The sequence below is a fragment of the Eretmochelys imbricata genome, chromosome 2 (genome assembly GCF_965152235.1).
Source record: "Eretmochelys imbricata isolate rEreImb1 chromosome 2, rEreImb1.hap1, whole genome shotgun sequence".
In the NCBI taxonomy this organism is placed as follows: Eukaryota; Metazoa; Chordata; order Testudines; family Cheloniidae; genus Eretmochelys; species Eretmochelys imbricata.
This window is the reverse complement of record NC_135573.1, coordinates 253,659,975-253,680,314: the sequence shown is the minus strand read 5'-3', so window position 1 is coordinate 253,680,314 and position 20,340 is coordinate 253,659,975. Positions and strand designations below refer to the sequence as shown.

At 42.4% G+C, this 20,340-nt stretch overlaps 1 protein-coding gene across 6 annotated transcripts in view; it reads right to left on the bottom strand.

Moving 5' to 3' along the window:
• The window catches only part of KMT2C (lysine methyltransferase 2C), a 334,572-nt gene that overhangs the window by 142,940 nt on the left and 171,292 nt on the right, over positions 1 to 20,340 (bottom strand). For all 6 annotated transcript variants that reach the window (XM_077808386.1, XM_077808385.1, XM_077808388.1 and 3 more), the window contains exons 7-8: positions 8,051 to 8,213; positions 386 to 557 (exon numbers count right to left, since the gene is read on the bottom strand). In XM_077808386.1, coding sequence (XP_077664512.1) covers positions 386 to 557; positions 8,051 to 8,213 — 335 coding nt within the window. The remainder of the gene's footprint in view (positions 1 to 385; positions 558 to 8,050; positions 8,214 to 20,340) is intronic.

The window sequence follows — 20,340 nt, the reverse complement described above, 5'->3', positions numbered from 1 at the left end:
CTCCCTCCCTCCCGATCAGCTGTTTCATGGTGTGCAGGAGGTTCTGGGCGGAAGAGCGAGGGCATGGCAGGTTCGGGACGGGGTGTGAAGGGGTGGAGTGGGGGCAGGGCCTGTGGCAGAGCCTTGGGTTGATCAGTGAGCACCCCCCGGCACATTGGAAGGAGCACTCCCCGGCACATAGGAGTCGGTGCCTACACAAGGAGCCACATATTAACTTCTGAAGAGCTGCATGTGGCTCCAGAGCCACACATTGACCATCCCTGTGCTAAGCAGATGTACTTTGGTCTGCAATCTTTACTTTTTTAGAACAAACAAACAGTTTTATTAGTAACATTTTCTTCTTAAAATCTGAGCGTATGTAAAACCATGCCCCATTCTCACTTACTTGCAGTTCTGGCACACTTTGCAGTCAGGACACTGCCAACCTGCTCGTTTTAAAGGTGTAACTTGTATATCCAGGCACATCCCATGGTAATGCTGCCCACAGGTAGTACAAAAAAGTTGATCTAAGAGGTCTCCAGGGCTGTCACACACTGCACAATTTGCTTCTTCCTTTGCTATAATTTAAAAGTTTTCCAATTATTCAGTGAAAAATTAAAGTTTCCTTGATTTTCTTTCTAAAGCCAAACTTTTCCATACATTTAGAAATCAAGAGGTAAATGTTTTCAAAATATTAATCAAGTTTTTTTTAAAGACTGATATACAGTTCAATAAAATAGAGAATACTATGTAATATTTTAAAATTTTTAATCCATTCAAATTTAATTAGTTTTCCTGATGAATATATGCTCTGGTGGTGGGGTTTTTTTTGGGGGGTTTTTTTGTGTTTTTTTTTGTTGAGATCTGCAGCTACTCTTTTCACACCAAAATTACATACATTTCAAATCTTTAAAAATGAAATCTTACTAAAATAAACAGATTTACTCTCCTCTCCCCCTGAGACTTAAGGCCTATTCCTGTCAGTACAGATTGCAGGAATGAGATTCTCAGTGGTTTTAGTGTTACATTTTGTCCTACCTTTTGTTATTTTATGAAAGCTGCACAGTATTTTTAGCTGGCACACGTACATTTCTTTTACATGCTTTTTTAGTCATTAGTCTTAGACAGTAGCTTACATTTGGTTAGTACAGCTTCAAGATTTTGTCCCGATATAGCTCCTGTTAGTTTTACAATTACTAATTTAAAATACTACTGAATAAAATGTACTGCTACATGCTTACTTTCTAAGGCTCTGATTCAGGAGCTTCCATGCTCAGGAATGGCCCTTACACATTTGCACATGTGTAAGTCCACTGAAGTCAGGACCTCAAATGCTTTTCTGAATCAAGCCCTAACTCTTTTAAAATGGCAAAAGACTAACAATGAACTTTTATCACCTTCACTGAGAAAACAAGAAATACTAACTCCATTTGTTGCGAGTCACACTATCTTTATGTATATTGTGCATATGTACACACACAAGGACATATGCCAATTGCTGGGTGTAATTAAAGACATAATAAATCTATATTAATGTATTCCTTAAGTAAATTGGCCCTACCAAATATTAGTTATATCAAAAACTGTAGCTATGTAATGATGTTTTTGTTTCCATTTTACTAATTTTACAAAGAATAATTTTGAAGTAATTTCCTTGCCTATGTCATTAAAAAGGACATGTTTTAAGTACAGATATACAATTATAAATGGCACAGATAATGATGCGTATAATTAAGTTTGCCTGACATTTTTCATTGTAAGACCCTATTTTTTCAGTTGCTTATAACTTTTCCAAACTTAAAACATTTGAGCTGAAATTTTCTATGCCAGATGTTTACCTCAGGTTTAATTTTTATGGAAAGTTTCAGCTGTAGCAGATTCAGATGCTTCTGAGAATGAGGTTGGGGAAAATGTTTTGACCCATGTTAAAAAAAAAATCCATACAACCTTTTCATTGAGAATCACTAGCAACTCCATATTTTGAAGCAGAGACTTGAAATTTAGCAGGGAATGGTTGCTGTGGTATCAGGAACGTACCGTTTGCCAGCGCTGTAATAGTTCACCCAAATTTGTATATGCTCAGCAGAAGTGCATTGGAGTTTGGCAGCTAAATTCTCTGAAGATTCTATCTGCACTGGGCATGCACCATCCCCTCGCAGCTCCTACATGCTGACCAGACTGCACATGCAACATCTCACAGAGTGCATTAACATATCATCCCAGGGATGCAGGGGGTGAGCAACTGCCCCTCCCAGGGGCTGGGGACACTGTGGTGCTAAGTGCCAAAAATGAGCGCAGGGAGACTGTCTCTCTTGTGCCCCCAGTGCTTCCTCTGTTGGGCACAAGCAGCAAAGAGGAGTAAACTACCTGATTTGAATTCAGAGTATGAGGAACCATCAAGGGGAAGAGATGGAGGGTGAGAGAAACCTTGCATGGGCAACCTTAATTCAGGCACTTCCTAACCTGAGTCCTTGACTTTAAAATAATAATAATGTTCTAAAACATATTTTATCTATTTGTTCATATAGCAGCTGTTCCCCATCCCATTTTGTTTAGATTACAAATTAAAACACGTACACAGGTTCCATTGCTTCAAGTCCCTAAGTTATTAGGTCTGTTTGATTCCACATTATGGAACAGCTGATTTCCATGTGTAATAGTTGACTCTGTTCAAGATTTGAATACTCATTCAAGGCACATGATAACATTTAATTCGATCATATTGAATGTGAGGAAACAAAAAACCCTATTCTTTACTTTCCATAAATCAATCTAAATACAACAGATAAATATTCAATTTACCAACTCAATTTATTTTTGTATAATAGCTATTATACCATCTTCACAAAATGTTTCACTCAGTTAAAAATGCAGAATTTTTCAAAAAATATAATATAAAGAAGATACTACATGACTAGAAAAACAAATTAGACACGAGAGAAGTGAAGACTGAAAGTGGGCAACACACGCAAGAGAGAAGAGATACTTTCTGTCTCTTTTTTTTGGTACTATTTGAAACCACTGAGACTGTAATTCGGGGCTGGCAAAGGGATTGCATCAGATAGGGCGTAAGAAATATAGCTAAGAGAGAGGAAGACAAAGAAGGATTCTAGCTGACCAATATAGGAAGTGACTATGTCAGAGAGAATGGATGGAGTGAGGCTGAGAGAGAAGCCAAAAACTAGTGGGTAAATTTTTAATTTTGGTCTTTGAGAAAATGCACCAATAATGTGAATAGATACTAAGGTAATGTAGACAAGCTTGAACACTGATTGAAAGCAGCGTTACTGTTTGTAAACAGTGCAAAGAAATTGCAGTTATCTAGACAGGAGACAAGAGAGAACATGGGTGTGGGAAAATGGATGAAAATGCAGATAAAGTTAGAGATCGTTAAGACTGATGAGATTGGAATAATTGATCTTTTGGAGACAGTGTTGACATTATGCAATAAAGGTAGTTTCTGGTGAAGATACAAAAGAAATTTAGCCTGGATTACAAACATAATGGTGGTATAGAATGGTAAGACTGAGCTGTGCATTGAGATGGTTGTAATCAGTGCATGGATTTCCCACAACTTCAGCAATGGCTGCTAAAATCACATTTTACTTTCAAGTAAAAGGCATATATGTACAGTCACTTGAAATTTTCAAATGGTGCAGTGGACTTGGAGGCCAGATCACGGTTTTTCAAGGCACCAGCTGAACGGTCTTAGAGTCTGCAAATTATCAGCATGGTGGCAACACTTTATGACTGTAAAGAGAAATTCTAATTAAGATAATTAAGATTAGCAATATGTGAACCCCAAAAGGTTTGGATAAGCACTCACGTTGGCTAGAGATTCTGCTTCAATGTGAGGGAGAAATACGAGAACACCTTTTTTCTTTCTGTATTTCAGCACTTCAACTTGACCTCGTGACCAGAACAAAGTGAAGAAGAGTACAAAAATGAGAGACTCTGTGTGCTTTTGTGACTGTGTGTGAGAGAGCTGAATTTAGACAGATTTTTAAAATCTGACAAAGTTTCAGGTTAGGGCTTATTTTGGCCAGAACATTTTGCTTCAAAATCAAGATGTTTGCAGATAATGGAAAATTTTAGTGTAGGTATCAACAGGTAGAAATTTAAGGGAAAAAAAAAAGATTCTAGGGAGGAAAGGGAGGAAGTCTAATTAGATAGGCAAGACATTTGACAATGCAATTTAAACCAATGAATTAAACAGGGATAAGCTTTCCAAGAGTGATCTTAAGTTTAATGGAAATATGATTCTTATAGTAAGATCACAAAGAGAATGTTGAGTTTGAGGAAGCAGCTATGAAAGAGGATTAGGAGCTGTGGAAGGAAAGTTAGACATTACGAGGTCAAGAGTGCCATGGTGTTGAGCTGGGCTAGTAGGAGTCATTTGGAGGAAACAAGACATAAAAGTTGGATGGACTGTGTGACAAAGTGCAGTATGTCCGAGTCAAATTATGAATTTTATTTTGTTCTATGTGTGGAAAAGTTGGATGTGGTGACTGCACAGGTCTGGACATGCCCAAAGCCAATCTATCGTACTGCATTCCAGATAGCTGCCCTTCCTGGAAAAGGTATTTGACTACTAGTTAAAGAACTAATACTAAGAGCAGGGGTGGGCAAACTTTTTGGCCCGAGGGCCACATAGGCATTGCGAAACTGTATGTAGGGCCAGGTAGGGAAGGCTGTGCCGCACCAAACAGCCTTACCCCTGCCCCCTATCCGCCCCCTCCCACTTCCCGCCCCCCTCAGAATCCCTGATCCATCCAACACCCCTGCTCCTTGTCCCTTGACTGCCCCCTCCTGACACCCCTAACCGCCTCCCAGGACTCCACCCCCTATCAAACCCCCCCTGCTCCCTGTCCCATGACTGCCCCGAACCCTGTCCACACCCTCGCCCCCAGACAGGCCCCCCCTGGACTCCCATGCCTATCCAACCCCCCCGTTCCCTGTCCCCTGACCGTCCCCCCCGAACCTCCACCCCCTCCAACCTTCCCTGCTCCCTATCCCCTGATTGCCCTGACCCCTATTCACACCCCCACCCCTAACTGCCCCCTCAGGACTCCACCCCGTATCCAACCCCCCCGGGGGCTAGCATCCCTGTCCGGGAGCTCAGGGGCCAGGCAGGACGGTCCCGTGGGCTGGATGTGGCCTACGGGCCATAGTTTGTCCACCTCGAAGAGCCTTCAAGACTGCAGTCTGGAGACACCAGATTTTATTGTCTTTCAACTAGTGGCCAACCCCTCCATTGGAATGATATATATCTGGGTGCGTGGGTGTGTGTGTGTGTGTGTAATCGGTTTATTTAAATTAGATTTGCTTGTGTGTAATATTTTGCCTACTTCCCACTTTCAATTGTTATTTAATAGCTGAATAGGGGTGTATATACATGAGACTCCGCTCTCTCCAACCTTCCTTCCCTCAAATTCAGCTCTGCCCTTAAGCAGAAAAATAAGCAGGATCAGGATGCAAGGGATGCGCTGTCACTTGTCGACATGAAAGCAGCTCGGTGGAAAGAAAAGGCTGTTTGAAAATATCTCCTGGACACATCTGAGCAGCAGCACTTTTCATATGTACTTGTACTATTGACAAGCTTGTACTACTGACTGAGCAGCCAAGTGGGCTAGAGGGCAGAGGAGGAATTCCTGCACACTCCCTTTCCCCTCTGCCCATTCCAGCTATAACACATGACTGAATCATAGTGGATGAAGAAGAATGTTTTACAAATGTATGAATAATTTAGTAAACAAATTACACTTTGGAGGTTGGGCTAAACCTCCCTTAAAAGCAGGAGGAGCAGTGGAAGGGAATCAGGAATTCAGGATTTGCCATACTGGATCAGACAAGTGATCCATGCACTCCAGCAGCCCGTCTCCAATGGAAAACATGAGACCCTTAAGTAGCTATGTCTGAAATGGGCTATGGACAGGGAGTTCTTGGGGCTGTAGCATATCAGAGTGCAGGGAGTTGCAGAGTCTACTATTTTTGAGAAAAACCCACACTGGTGTTGGTCACTTCAGTATACGAACAGCAACTCTAAACCCAGGCTGGCTGCAACAATTCTGTCTGCACTTCCATTGAACATTTATTTTAGTTTCAGAGTAACAGCGGTGTTAGTCTGTATTCGCAAAAAGAAAAGGAGTACTTGTGGCATCTTAGAGACTAACCAATTTATTTGAGCATAAGCTTTCGTGAGCTACAGCTCACTTCATCGGATGCATACTGTGGAAAGTATAGAAGATCTTTTTATACACACAAAGCATGAAAAAATGGGTGTTTACCACTACAAAAGGTTTTCTCCCCCACCCCCCCCACTTTTCTGTTGGTAATAGCTTATCTAAAGTGATCACTCTCCTTACAATGTGTATGATAATCAAGGTGGGCCATTTCCAGCACAAATCCAGGGTTTAACAAGAACGGGGGGGGGGGGGGGGGGGGAACAAGGGGAAATAGGTTACCTTGCATAATGACTTAGCCACTCCCAGTCTCTATTCAAGCCTAAGTTAATTGTATCCAATTTGCAAATGAATTCCAATTCAAAAGTCTTGGTATGCTTGACAGAGATCTTGTAGGTGTTTGCATTTGTTCCAACCCCTCAGAGACAAACACCTACAAGATCTCTATCAAGCATTCTTACAACTACAATACCCACCTGCGGAAGTGAAGAAACAGATTGACAGAGCCAGAAGAGTTCCCAGAAGTCACCTACTACAGGACAGGCCTAACAAAGAAAATAACAGAACGCCACTAGCCGTCACCTTCAGCCCCCAACTAAAACCCCTCCAACGCATTATTAAGGATCTACAACCTATCCTGAAGGATGACCAACACTCTCACAAATCTTGGGAGACAGGCCAGTCCTTGCCTACAGACAGCCCCCAACCTGAAGCAAATACTCACCAGCAACCACAATACCACACAACAGAACCACTAACCCAGGAACCTATCCTTGCAACAAAGCCCGTTGCCAACTGTGCCCACATATGTATTCAGGGGACACCATCACAGGGCCTAATAACATCAGCCACACTATCAGAGGCTTGTTCACCTGCACATCCACCAATGTGATATATGCCATCATGTGCCAGCAATGCCCCTCTGACGTGTACATTGGTCAAACCGGACAGTCTCTACGTAAAAGAATAAATGGACACAAATCAGATGTCAAGAATTATAACATTCATAAACCAGTCGGAGAACACTTCAATCTCTCTGGTCACACGATTACAGACATGAAAGTTGTGATATTACACCAAAAAAACTTCAAAACCAGATTCCAGAGAGAAACTGTTGAATTGGAATTCATTTGCAAATTGGATACAATTATCTTAGGCTTGAATAGAGACTGGGAGTGGCTGGGTCATTATGCAAGGTAACCTATTTCCCCTTGTTTTTTCCTACCCCCCTCCCCGACGTTCTTGCTAAACCCTGGATTTGTGCTGGAAATGGCCCACCTTGATTATCATACACATTGTAAGGAGAGTGGTCACTTTAGATAAGCTATTACCAGCAGGAGAGTGGGGTGGGGGGAGACAAAACCCTTTGTAGTGGTAAACAACCATTTTTTCATGCTTTGTGTGTATAAAAGATCTTCTATACTTTCCACAGTATGCATCCGATGAAGTGAGCTGTAGCTCACGAAAGCTTATGCTCAAATAAATTGGTTAGTCTCTAAGGTGCCACAAGTACTCCTTTTCTTTTATTTATTTTAGTGAAACCTTCCTTTTTATTTTTTCAAGCAAATTTGTGGTTAATGGCTTTTTAAAATATGCCTATCTTTATATTTTTTCTAATTTACAGAAGTACTTTAAGAAATGGTTAATCCTGATGCAGGACTGAGCCCATACTTAGTATGCAGGGTGCTGACCACCATGGCCCAATAGTCTTATTGGCTTCAAGGGAGTTATTCACATGCTTATATACAAACACATACTTAAATGCTTCGCTGGGATTGGGTCAGGATGCTCAGCATCTTACACAGTGGAGTCCTATATGACCAGAGTGTGAACCTGTGATATAATAACCATATACAGTTCACTTTCTTATTCGAATGTAGCTTACTTACATCTTTCAGGAGCCTGGTCAATATGATCTGGACAAAGGAGAGAGAAGTTACTGAAATCCTGAAAGGTGCCTGCTCCAGCAGCACAGGGGTAATGGTACATCTGGGTACATTTCTCTTCACAGCATTTGATAGTGGCTCCAAGGTGCTTACAATATGCACATCGCTGAAAAACAGACATGCAGTTCTTTTTATGATCAAACTGAATACAAAAACTACAGTTCACAGAAGAAATCCCTTCATTGCACAAATCAGAAAATCCATTCCCATGTCAGCCACTGAGGCCCAGCCAGTGCCAAAGGTCTTAATCACAGAAGCAATGTTACAACCACATATCTACTCTACAGATTTTCACTTTGCAGAGACGGCTGACTGCTTGGAATTTGGTGCTCCCTCATGGTCATTCTGGCTGAAGATTTTTGAGCTGGATTTTCAAGAGTACACAGAGCTGCTTAACTCTGCAAGTGAACAGTAGAATTCCCATTGACTTCACTGGAAGCAGAGCTAGGGCAACGCTGAGAACTGTGGAAAGTCCCAACCCTTAGCTACAATCTGCTTAACCTTCTGAGGTGCATTATGTGGCAATCCCCTAAAATGGCAAACACCAACATACAATCAAAATCTATCCTCATTATTTACTGCTGTCCATATAAACTGACAGCTGCAAGAACCGTTTGCTTCACATGAATAAATCTGCTCTGGTAACTTCAGACTTTTTGATGGTGGAATATATTTTCTTTACTTTTTATCTATTGTCTAATTTTAACTATTTCTTTTGTAAAGAGGCCTGTAAAGTAATTCAGAATAGTGCATGCAGAGGCTATGCATGTTGGTAAGGGCTGTTACTAGAAATGATATACTTCTGATATTGTGAAATAACAGTGTACATTAGAATATGAAAATACGTGAAAGTAAACAGGAAGTATCATGTTCTACTTAAAAGATCAACACATTATACCTAGTATGGAGCACCCCGTCTTGCAAAGTGATGGATTAGATTACCTAGTATCTCTTTCCCATCTCTAATTACCATCATTCTATGATATACGAGTACAGGCAACAGAATACTTTACACGGAATCAGTACTGTTCATTAATGATCACATTTGTATACGTGAAAACAGAATTCCTCAAGAACTAACAATCTGTCATAGGGCCATCCTACCTGAAGTTCGTTCTGCATGACAGGTGCACCTGACTTAGGGTATGTCTACCCTACAAAATTAGGTCGCTATTATAAAAGTCGATTTTTAGAAATCGATTTTATACAGTCAATAGCGTATGTCCACACTAAGCGCATTAAGTCAGCAGAGTGCGTCCTCACTACCGTGGCTAGCATCAACTTACGGAGCGGTGCACTGTGGGTAGCTATCCCACAGTTCCCGCAGTCTCCGCTGCCCATTGGAATTTTGGGTTAAGCTCCCAATGCCTGATGGGGCAAAACCACTGTCACGGGTGGTTTTGGGTACATGTCGTCAGTCGCCCCTCCCTCTGTAAAAGCAACGGCAGACAATCGTTTTGCGCCTTTTTTCCGCGCAGACGCCATACCACGGCAAGTGTGCAACCCGCTCAGCTCAGCTCGCCGACACTGCCACTGTTGTGTCCTGGGTGCTACTGGCAGCAGATGGTGCAGTAAGACTGCTAACCGTCGTCATACACTGCTTCCGCTGCAACTCTGCTCTACTGCTATTGTCTCAATAGCGAATTTCTCCACGTTGTCTGCCATGGGCTCCTGGGTATGTGTGTTCTTCCTTGGGAAACGTGTGCAGTGCTAACTGTCGTCCTCCATCGCTTCCGCTGCAACTCTGCTCTCATGAATCCACCTCGCAAGTCCTCTCGTTCTCTATAAATATCTATTCTCATGGCATCCGTCAGCCACCGCTTCCGCTGCAACTCTGCTCTCCTGCAGATGCCATACCACGGCAAGCTTGGAGCCCGCTCAGATCACCACGGCAGTTATGAGCATTGTAAACACCTCACCCATTATCCTGCAGTATGTGCAGAACCAGAACCAGAACCTGCAAGAGCAGGCGAGGAGGCGACGGCAGTGCAGTGATGAGAGTGATGAAGACGTGGCCCCAGCAATTTGGACATCCTGGTGGCAATGGGGCAGGCTCATACAGTGGAACGCTGATTCTGGGCCCGGAAAACAAGCACAGACTGGTGAGACCACATAGTGTTGCAGGTCTGCGATGATTCCCGGTGGCTGTGTAAGGGCACTTTCATGGAACTTTGACTTGCTTTTCCCTGCCCTGAAGCACAAGAATACTATTGAAGCACAAGATGAGAGCAGCCCTCACAGTTCACAAGCGAGCGGCGACAGCCCTCTGGAAGCTTGCAACGCCAGACAGCTACTGGTTAGTCAGGAATCAATTTGGAGTGGACAAATCTACTGTGGGGGCTGCTGTGATCTAAGTAGCCAACGCAATCACTGAGCTGTTGCTGTCAAGGGTAGTGACTCTGGGAAATGTGCAGGTCGTAGTGGATGGTTTTGCTGCAATGGGATTCCCTAACTGTGGTGGGGAGATAGAGGGAATGCATATCCCTATCTTGGGACGGGACCACCTTGGCAGCCAGTACATGAACCGCAAGGGGTACTTTTCAATGGTGCTGCAAGCACTGGTGGATTACAAGGGATGTTTCACCGAGATCAACGTGGGATGGCGGGGAAAGGTACATGACACTCTATTCTTCAGGAACTCTGGTCTGTTTGAACAGCTACAGGAAGGGACTTACTTTCCAGACCAGAAAATAACTGTTGGGGATGTTGAAATGCCTATAGTTACCCTGATGCCATAAACATGTACAGTAGTAAGGAGCTGTTCAACTATAGGCTGAGCAAGTGCAGAATGGTGCTAGAATGTGCATTTGGATGTTTAAAAGCGTGCTGGTGCAGTTTACTGACTTAGTTAGACCTCAGCGAAACCAATATTCCCATTGTTATTGCTGCTTGCTGTGTGCTCCACAATATCTGTGAGAGTAAGGGGAGACGTTTATGAGAGGGTGGGAGGTTGAGGCAAATCGCCTGTCTGCTGATTACGTGCAGCCAGACACCAGGGCAATTAGAAGAGCACAGCAGGGCGCGCTGCACATCAGAGAAGCTTTGAAAACCATCTTCATGACTGGCCAGGCTATGGTGTGACAGTTCTGTTTGTTTCTCCTTAATGAAAACCCGCCCCCTTGGTTCACTCTACTTCCCTGTAAGCCCACCGCCCTCCCCACTTTGATCACCGCTTGCAGAGGCAATAAAGTCATTGTTGTTTCAAAATCATGCATTCTTTATTAATTCATCACACAAACAGGGGGATAACTGCCAAGGTAGCCCAGGAGGGGTGGGGAAGGAGGGAAGCACTGTGTGGGGTGGTGGATGAGGGGAGGAGGGAAGGACAAAGCCACACTGCACTTCAAAACTTATTAAATGCCAGCCTTCTGTTGCTTGGACAGTCCTCTGGGGTGGAGTGGTTGGGTGCCCGGAGCGCCCCCCACGCGTGTTCTTGGGCTTCTGGGTGAGGAGGCTATGGAACTTGGGGAGGAGGTGGGCAGTTACACGGGGGCTGCAGCGGCGGTCTGTGATCCTGCTGCCTTTCCTGCAGCTCCACCAGACACCGGAGCATATCATGTTGATCCCCCAGTAACCTCAGCATTGAATCCTGCCTCCTCTCATTGCGCTGCCGCCACCTCTCATCTCACTCATCCCTCCTGTTCTCACATTCATTTTCTGCTTTCTTGGACTCTGACATTGTTTGCCTCCAGGCATTCTGCTGAGCTCTTTCAGTGCGGGAAGACTGCATGAGCTCAGAGAACATTTCATTGCGAGTGCGTTTTTTTCGCCTTCTTATTTGCGCTAGCCTCTGGGACGGAGAAGATAGGGGGAGCGTTGAAACATTTTCAGCTGCGGGAGGGAAAAAAAGGGAGAGTAGTATTTAAAAAGATATTTTAGAGAACAACGGGTAGACTCTTTCATGGTGAACCAAGCTGTTAACATTACATAGCACATGTGCTTTCGGTACAAGGTCGGATTTTGCCTCTTATATTGAGGGCCTGCTGATTTGGTGTGAGAGATCTCACACACAGGGCCGGGCAATAGAATTAGGCTTGCAGGCAGCCATGGTAAGCCAGTCTTTTGGCTTCTTCAACCTTCATAACATGTGGGAATGGTTTCAAACAGCAGCGCCCGCCTTTCCCATGCCAAGTACCCGTTGGGTTGGCCATTTAAAAGGAGGGGCTGCGGTTTTTGGGTTAATGTGCAGCACAAACCCAACTAAACCCCCGCCCACTCAGTTCTCTGGGATGATCACTCTCCTGAGGATAACACAGAGAGATAAAGAACTGATGTTGCTTGAATGCCAGCAAACACCAGGACCATACGCTGCTATGCTTTGGTATGCAATGATTCCAGACTACATGCTACTGGCCTGGTGCGGTAAAGTGTCCCACCATGGAGGATGGAATAAGGCTGCCCTCCCCAGAAACCTTTTGCAAAGGCCTTGGGAGTACCTCCAGGATAGCTTCATGGAGATGTCCCTGGACAATTTCCACTCCATCCCCAGACACGTTAACTGACTTTCCCAGTAGCTCTACTGGCCGCAAATGCATCCCAAGTCTTCAGGGCAAATTAATCATTAAACACACTTGCTTTTAAACCGTGTATTATATTTACAAAGGTACACTCACCAGAGGTGCCTTCTCCGGCTTCATGGTCTGGGAGCCCGCCTTGGGAGGGATGGGAGGGTATTGGCTCCAGGGTGATAAACAGTTCCTGGCTGTCAGGGAGAACAGTTTCTCCACTTGCCTGTTGTGTGCTATCCTCCTCCTCCTCCTCCTCTTCCTCATCCTCATCCCAAAAATCCTCATCCCTGTTGCATGAGACTTCCCCCTTGCAGGTGTCCACGAACGGGGTGTGGTAGTGGTAGGACCCCCCCGCAGAATTGCATGCAGCTCATCATAGAAGTGGCATGTCTGGGGCTCTGACCCGGAGCGGCCATTTACCTCTTTGGTTTTTTGGTAGGCTTGCCTGAGCTCCTTAATTTTCATGTGGTACTGCTGTGGGTCCCTGATGTACCCTCTGTCCATCATGCCGTTGGAGATTTTTGCAAATATTTTGGCATTTTGTCTTTTGGAACGGAGTTCTGATAGCACAGATTCTCCCCATACAGCGATCAGATCCAGTACCTCCCATTTGGTCCATGCTCTTTTGCGATTCTGGGAGTGCATAGTCACCTGTGCTGATGAGCTCGTTAAGCAGGCCGAACAGGAAATGAAATTCAAAAGTTCCCGGGGCTTTTCCTGTGTACCTGGCTAGTGCATCTGAGTTGAAAGTGCTGTCCAGAGTGGTCACAATGGAGCACTCTGGGATAGCTCCCAGAGGCCAATACCGTCGAATTGCGTCCACACTACCCCAAATTCGACCTGGCGATGTCGATTTCAGCGCTAATCCCCTCATCGGGAAGGAGTACAGAAATCGATTTTAAGAGCCCTTTAAGTCAACAAAAATGGCTTTGTCGTGTGGACGGGTGCAGGGTTAAATCGATCTAACACTGCTAAATTTGACCTAAACTTGTAGTGTAGACCAGGGCTTAGCTTCCCTTTCAGATTCCCCTGTAACAGTCCAAACAGCCTTTCTCAGTGCCAACAGTCTTGTGGGGCTAAGTTGTTATAAAAGAAAGTCCCGCATGCACACAAGTCCCAATACCAGAGTGCAGACAACACATCAAATGCAGCCCTGGTGCCCTCACCACACCCCAGCTCCACCCTGGCTCCCCAGCATAGTCCTCTCACGTCTCTCCGCCAGGACAGCCACCCCAGCCCTTCCAACTGGAGTGCACCCCCACTCTTCCCAGCGAAAACCCCCACAGCCTCTCTGCTGGGATCATCCTTGCCATGGGAGCAGGCCTCACTCCCCCAGGATCTCTCACAGTTCTGGGTCCAGCTCTCTAGCCCTGGAGATATCAGCGGGTAAGCTCATCCTGCCTTCAGCCCTGGCTCTCTAGCTGGGGGATATCAGCCAGCAAACCCCTCTTGCTGCTCTCTTCCCTTCAGTCTTCTCCCAGGAACCACATTCCGCTTCCTTCTGGGAAGTTCCTTGGTTTCTGGCAGCTCTCACCTGCTTTTCCTGACTAACCAGTCTGCTCTGACTCATTGGGATCCCACTCTCTCTGGGTCTCTCCCTGATCTTCTATAGTCCCCTGGTGCTGACCCACCCTCTTAACTGGCCAAATAGGAGCACCTGTTCTGGTACAGGGGAGATGGACCTACTTCATTCACGGAGGCCAGCCACCCTGCGACAGAACCTCTTTATTCAAGGGGGAAAAATTCTATCATCTATCTCACCACACCTTTCTGATTCAGTTAATCAGTCCTTTAACTTCTTGGATCTCATTATAGTCCCCAAAGCACTGTAACATGCTTTTGCACTTTTTCTCCAAGGCAATAATATTTTTTTGTGTATACGGGATTATAGAAAATTTGGAATACACTGATGAAAAATAGGTCTTTGGTTTATAACAAAGCATATAAAGTATAAAAGCATATAAAGTACCAGGTGAGCTAATTTTTCATTATAAAAATATACACTTTAGGAATACTGGCATATTAGAGTACAAGAGCATCAACTGACACAAAGGAACATGTACTCCAATATGATATCTGCTTAATTCTTTAGAACACAGAAAATGTACATTACCTTAATTCTCCAACATTTCAAGGCTCGGACACAAGACATAAATAATGCTCTCACAATCTCCTGGCAACAGACAACTGATTTTAAGGCAAAGAGTTTGCAAGGATACATGTCTAAGTTAACTGTTACACAGACAGTCTTAAAGTCAGACCAATCCACATCCTCAGAGAAACGACCATCTGCACTGCCAACTGAAGGTATATTGGCAGGGAAAAATGGCTATTTCATTTGCAGGATAAAAGAGAAACTGTCAGGCCTACAAAAGAAGCCAGTTGATTGGGGGTAGCTATTGCCAAGTATTTTGTGCAGCAAGGCTATAAAAAAAAAAAAAAAAAAAAGAGAGAGAGAGAGAGAGAGAATGCCAACATAACGTACAGAGAAGAAAGATTTTACAACCCTTACTGAAGACAGAGGTCCAATGACCTCATGTTCAGCACTCAAAATTGATATGAATAAGAGGGTTTCACCGCAAAAAGTTTACAGAGCTGAGCTCCGGGTGCCACAAGGCTGGCTATCAAAGATATATTTTTGCTGTCATTACAGCTCTGCTGTAAAAATGTCCTTGCCATTGAAATATATAGCTCCAGATATGTGAAGACATGGCACACAAGAGGTGAAGAGTCCTGTAGGGTAGAATGCATAGTGGATACCTACATTCAGTACATTAAGGTAAGTACTTATCAAAGTACTTGACAAAGCCCTGGCTGGGATGATTTAGTTGGGAATTGGTCCTGCTTTGTGCAGGGCGTTGGACTAGATGACCTCCTGAGGTCCCTTCCAACCCTGATATTCTATGATTCTAAGTGATATTGTAAGCATACGCAGATGACAGTTTTAATATCTACTAGACTTCCAATCTCTACCTATGTATGTTACTAATGTCTCTAACTAGTAAGACTATAACTATTATAAGGTTGAAAACACTGTGACAAAGTCACTTTTAGAGACCATACATTCACTGAATCTATGATCTAGGATGCTGTATACAGTAAGTGATGGGACTGAATGTGAGGTGCTGAAACCATGCAGCCTACAATCGGAAGCTTCGCAAACTGAAGCTGCATGCTTGTGTTATAACTGCTACACAACCAGTGGCATAATTTCATATCCAACACTCAAATTGTACAGATTAAGAATGCATGCAAGAGAGGTCTGGTAGGATTAACCCTTAGAACATTATAATTTTCCGGCCAGATTAAGCCTTTAGAAGATATCGATTTGGTGGTAGGGTGATGGAGGAGAGAGAGTGTGTGTGCACGTGTGTGAGAGAGAGAGAGAAATGAATGAGGTTAATGAAAACATTCAAAGATTCAAAATGTTACTCAAAACTTTGAATTATCAAGTTGTAATAAATACCAGTGTTAATGACACTTAAGGCCTCAAGTTTCTGTTTTAAAATAGTGACCCAAAATGGCATATAATGAATGACAAAAGTAGATTTAGAGTGCACCCTTCTCCAAATTTTATACTGATTCCTGAAGTGTCAGTTAGTGGATACCTCATCACTTTTCTCAAAAGAATGGAAAATAGGATAAGAGAAGAGCAAGATCCGAATAACTCTGAGAAGTACTGAAAAATGCCAAAACATGCTGATTTACAGCATCACATAAAGAAAATGGGGGGGGGAGGGGAGGGGGATGGAAGCCCTAATTACATTTAATTGAACTCTTCACACCCATCTGCTAAAACTACATTGGCAATGAAAAGCATTTGGCATTTACACAAAACACACACTTTATAAACAAGGTGGTATATATCATCTGAACCAAATAAAAAATGAAGAATATCAACATTTATTGAATTTATAAGAAGAAGAGAGAAAGCAGTCAGAAGTAATAAATCCTCACAGGGAGTTTTTGCCATAGCTGCTGACTAGAAAACTTACTTTTCCAGCAACACTTCTCTAAAACTGGACAACAAGTTATGGCCAAGAAAAAGTATATAGTTGTTGTAACTGACTGACTTTTGTGAGGGAAGTGTTAAAAACAATGAATTAGATGTTTTTAATGCTGTGATACATAAAAGTTCCCAGAACCAATGTTACTTTGGTTTTCTACTGCAAAAATATTTCATCAGGACATTAGAAAAAAAATCAAATTATCAAGACACTACAAATGTTTTTCCATCACCACACTGTATATTCAAAGATAATAAAAGACTAAAGGAAGGTATAGAGTTTTCAAGATGACCAACAATGGGTAGATGAAATTACATCAGATTCTCAGGGACTGTGTGTCTTGAACGCTGGTCCACAGGACTATTTGGAGCTAGCTGGTTCCAAACTGCCACCTAGGAACCTGCTAACTGTTGTCAAATTAGGAGCTGATCTCAGACAGAGGACCTCAGTCCTGGGAGCTGATTGGCAGAATGCTGAAAGTCCTGATTGGTCCACAGCCCCTATTTAAACCTAGCACAGGAACAGGAAGTCATCCATGCAACTGGATCCACCGTGCTCTGGACTGTATGCCTTTTGCTTTCTGCTCCCGCTACCTGGGCTTGACTTCCAGGTATTCCAACTTGGTCTCACTCTGGTTATCGAGCCGTGGTTCTGCTGTCAAGTTCATCTCCTGCTTCTAATCTCCTGGTAACCTGACCCCTGGCTGCGTCCTGACACTTGGACTTTCGGTTTGCCCTCTGGCCTGTCTTGAACTCTGAGCTCCTAGTATCTGACCTGGCCTGAATCCCAACTCCTGCTTTGATCACAAGGTCAGATCGCCCATGTTCCAGTCAGGACACAGCTAAAGGTGACGGCATATGGGGATCCTCTCAGAACATTCAACGCTTGATGCAGGGATAAGAAATGGCAAGCTGTCAAAGCAAGCATGAAATTGTTGTGGTTGTGGATACAGAGGAACCAGAAGTTTTACAGACTCCTGGACTGAAGGAAGGTCTTTGCACAGTGCTATAAAACTAGTGACAAAGTTCAGGTTTTGGTCACAGCTCATTCCTGCTAATTTTCTTGAACAAGACAGGCCACTTTCCTATTCAAAAGCCCTTCATTGGCTACCCACTGCTCTTTGTATCAAGACCAAGCTTCTAATGATTGCCTTCAAGACCCAGCAGAACTCCAATCCTGCCTACATTTCTGATTTTATTTCTAATTACTGTTCTCTCAGTCATTTAACTCTGCACAAGCCTTACATCTAATTGCTCCCCTTCAAATTTTTCTCTCACTCATCTATGCGCCTTCATCTATGCTACCCCATATGTTGGGAACAGCCTCCCTGATTTTCTGAACCAAATAGTCATCTTCTCCTTCAAATTTCAATTTGAAACTTACTTAACTCATTAGGTTCATTGGCTCCAATCTGCTGTTGTAACATAACCCATTTCTTTATACTTTTTAAAAAAGTAACTAGAAACCCATGCCAGAGGCAGCTTCTCTCTTTCACTCACTGTGGGGAAACCACCTCCCCAACCCAATGAACAGAATCAGCATTTTTTTATTCTACCTATGTCCTTCCCATACTCTCCTTGGTTGTTGGGTTTTTTTTTTTCTGGTTTTGTTTATTTGTTTGTTATACCATAGACCTGCTAGCCCTTGAATACTACCATTAGCCAAAGGGAAGAGTACGGAGCTCATGATTTAAATGTCTTTCTGGAAACAGGAAATGCAACTGGTTTAATGTTCAGAAATAAGTATCAAGAGAAACTGATTAAATAGAAATTATAGAACTGCCAACACCAGAGTTTATTGGGTACCTCCTCCACATTATAAAAAGGTGTATTGATTGATCAGGATTGGAATAGATGCAAAGCAGAAGTTAGCACATGTATCTATCTCAGTTGAGGGTACTACAGGCTAACTTAACAATTTTCAGTGTATGCTGTAAAAGAAAGAAACTTGTTGACAGATATGTTGGTCCTGGTGTTAACCAGATAAAAGTGAATCTGATAAAAGTAGCGTAAGCTAAAATTATAGAACAAAAACTTGGTTTTGTCCATACATTATCAAAACATCAAAGTACCTGATCCTTAGAGGGGCTGAGACCCACCAAGGCTCATTAGCTTCATGGGAAGTTGAGGATCAGGCCCTAAAAGCTAGGGCAATAGAAAGATTGTTGGCTCTGTCCTCACAGTTAAAAAATATTCTTGGTTTCAAAAAGTGCCTTTATGAAAAAATTGTATCCACTATGTTAACAGATTTCCACTACTGAGATGCTTTGGAAAAATATTCATCCAAAACCACAGAAATTGTTTTTACTGAAGAGAAGATTATGACAATATGGGTTCTGATCCAGCTGCTACCAATAGTAAATCAAAGGATATATATAATGCCACATTTTATAATTATTTCATAGCCTTTAGTACTCTTAATTAAAGTGAACATGTAGCAAACAATTGTATTATGAAGAAACACTGTGGATTTTAGAAAAGAGGTCAAAATTATGACTTAGAATGGAAACTTATATGCAATCTTACCAATGCAGAATTCAGTAAAATATGAATTTTATCATTCCAAAACTTAGTTTGGATAAAATTACAGACTTTATACTTTGCACAGATCCGTGTATTTCATTTAGCTTTTAAAATGTTAGCTGAGAAATAACAGAATGCAATGAATGATTTTCATTTATAATAGTGTATTGTACCAGGCAGAAGACCCACCTGTTCATCTTTTATTGACCTTACACAATTTAATCTATACAAAACAGTACGGCTGTATAAACGGTTATCTTTCAAATGGTTCAGCTACTGAAAATTGTTGTGATGGACTCATATTAGGGGGATAAAGTGAATAATACCTTATGCTCCTGGCATTAACGAGACCGCAAAGAAATTTGTAAACGTGTAAACGGTGGTTAATGAGATGTGCTACTGTTGTTCTGACAATCATCACTGGTTGCTCTATGATCTGGTAAAAGCCTAGTAATGCTTATGAGCACACATCACTATCAGGATATCTAACATCAAGTCCAATGTTTTCTAAGTATTGTAGATAACTAAGAAAAATTAAACACACCAACATGTTGACAAAGGAGAGTAAACAATTTTCCATGACATGACTGCTTTGAAAAGGTACTATGTTATTATAGCAGTACCCATTATTTTCTAATCTTTTAAATTTTATATTAGCAATGCCAGATATAGGGAGATGATTCAAAGCTGATAATGAGCAGGACATCCATTGATTGGTTATTTTAAACTTGAAGATTTAATAAAAAATTAAACAACAAAGAACAGGAAATTAAAATTCAGATTCCTCTAGCTTAGATTTTAATTGCACTGTAATTATAATTTTCTTTTACCACAACTCACTAAATGAAACATTTTGAAGCACCAGCAAACTCTAATGTAATTTAAAAGGCAAACTTTAAACCTGAGAAAACATTTCCTTCCCTTAGTTTGTTTAAAACAAACAAACAAATAAAACCAACGTGTGCCTATGTCAGGCTCTTGGTGCTTTGATATCTTTAAAAACTCACAATATTAAACAAACTATGAAGTACAGTATATATTACATACAAAAAAAATGTGAAAAGAATGCCATTGTTGCAAAGTCAAGCACTGAAAAGTTAGGAAATACCAGAATTAAGGTTACGGGTAAAATCTTAATTCCGTACCTTTGACAGAATGCATTATGATAACATGTAATTAAATGCAGGATGTATTTA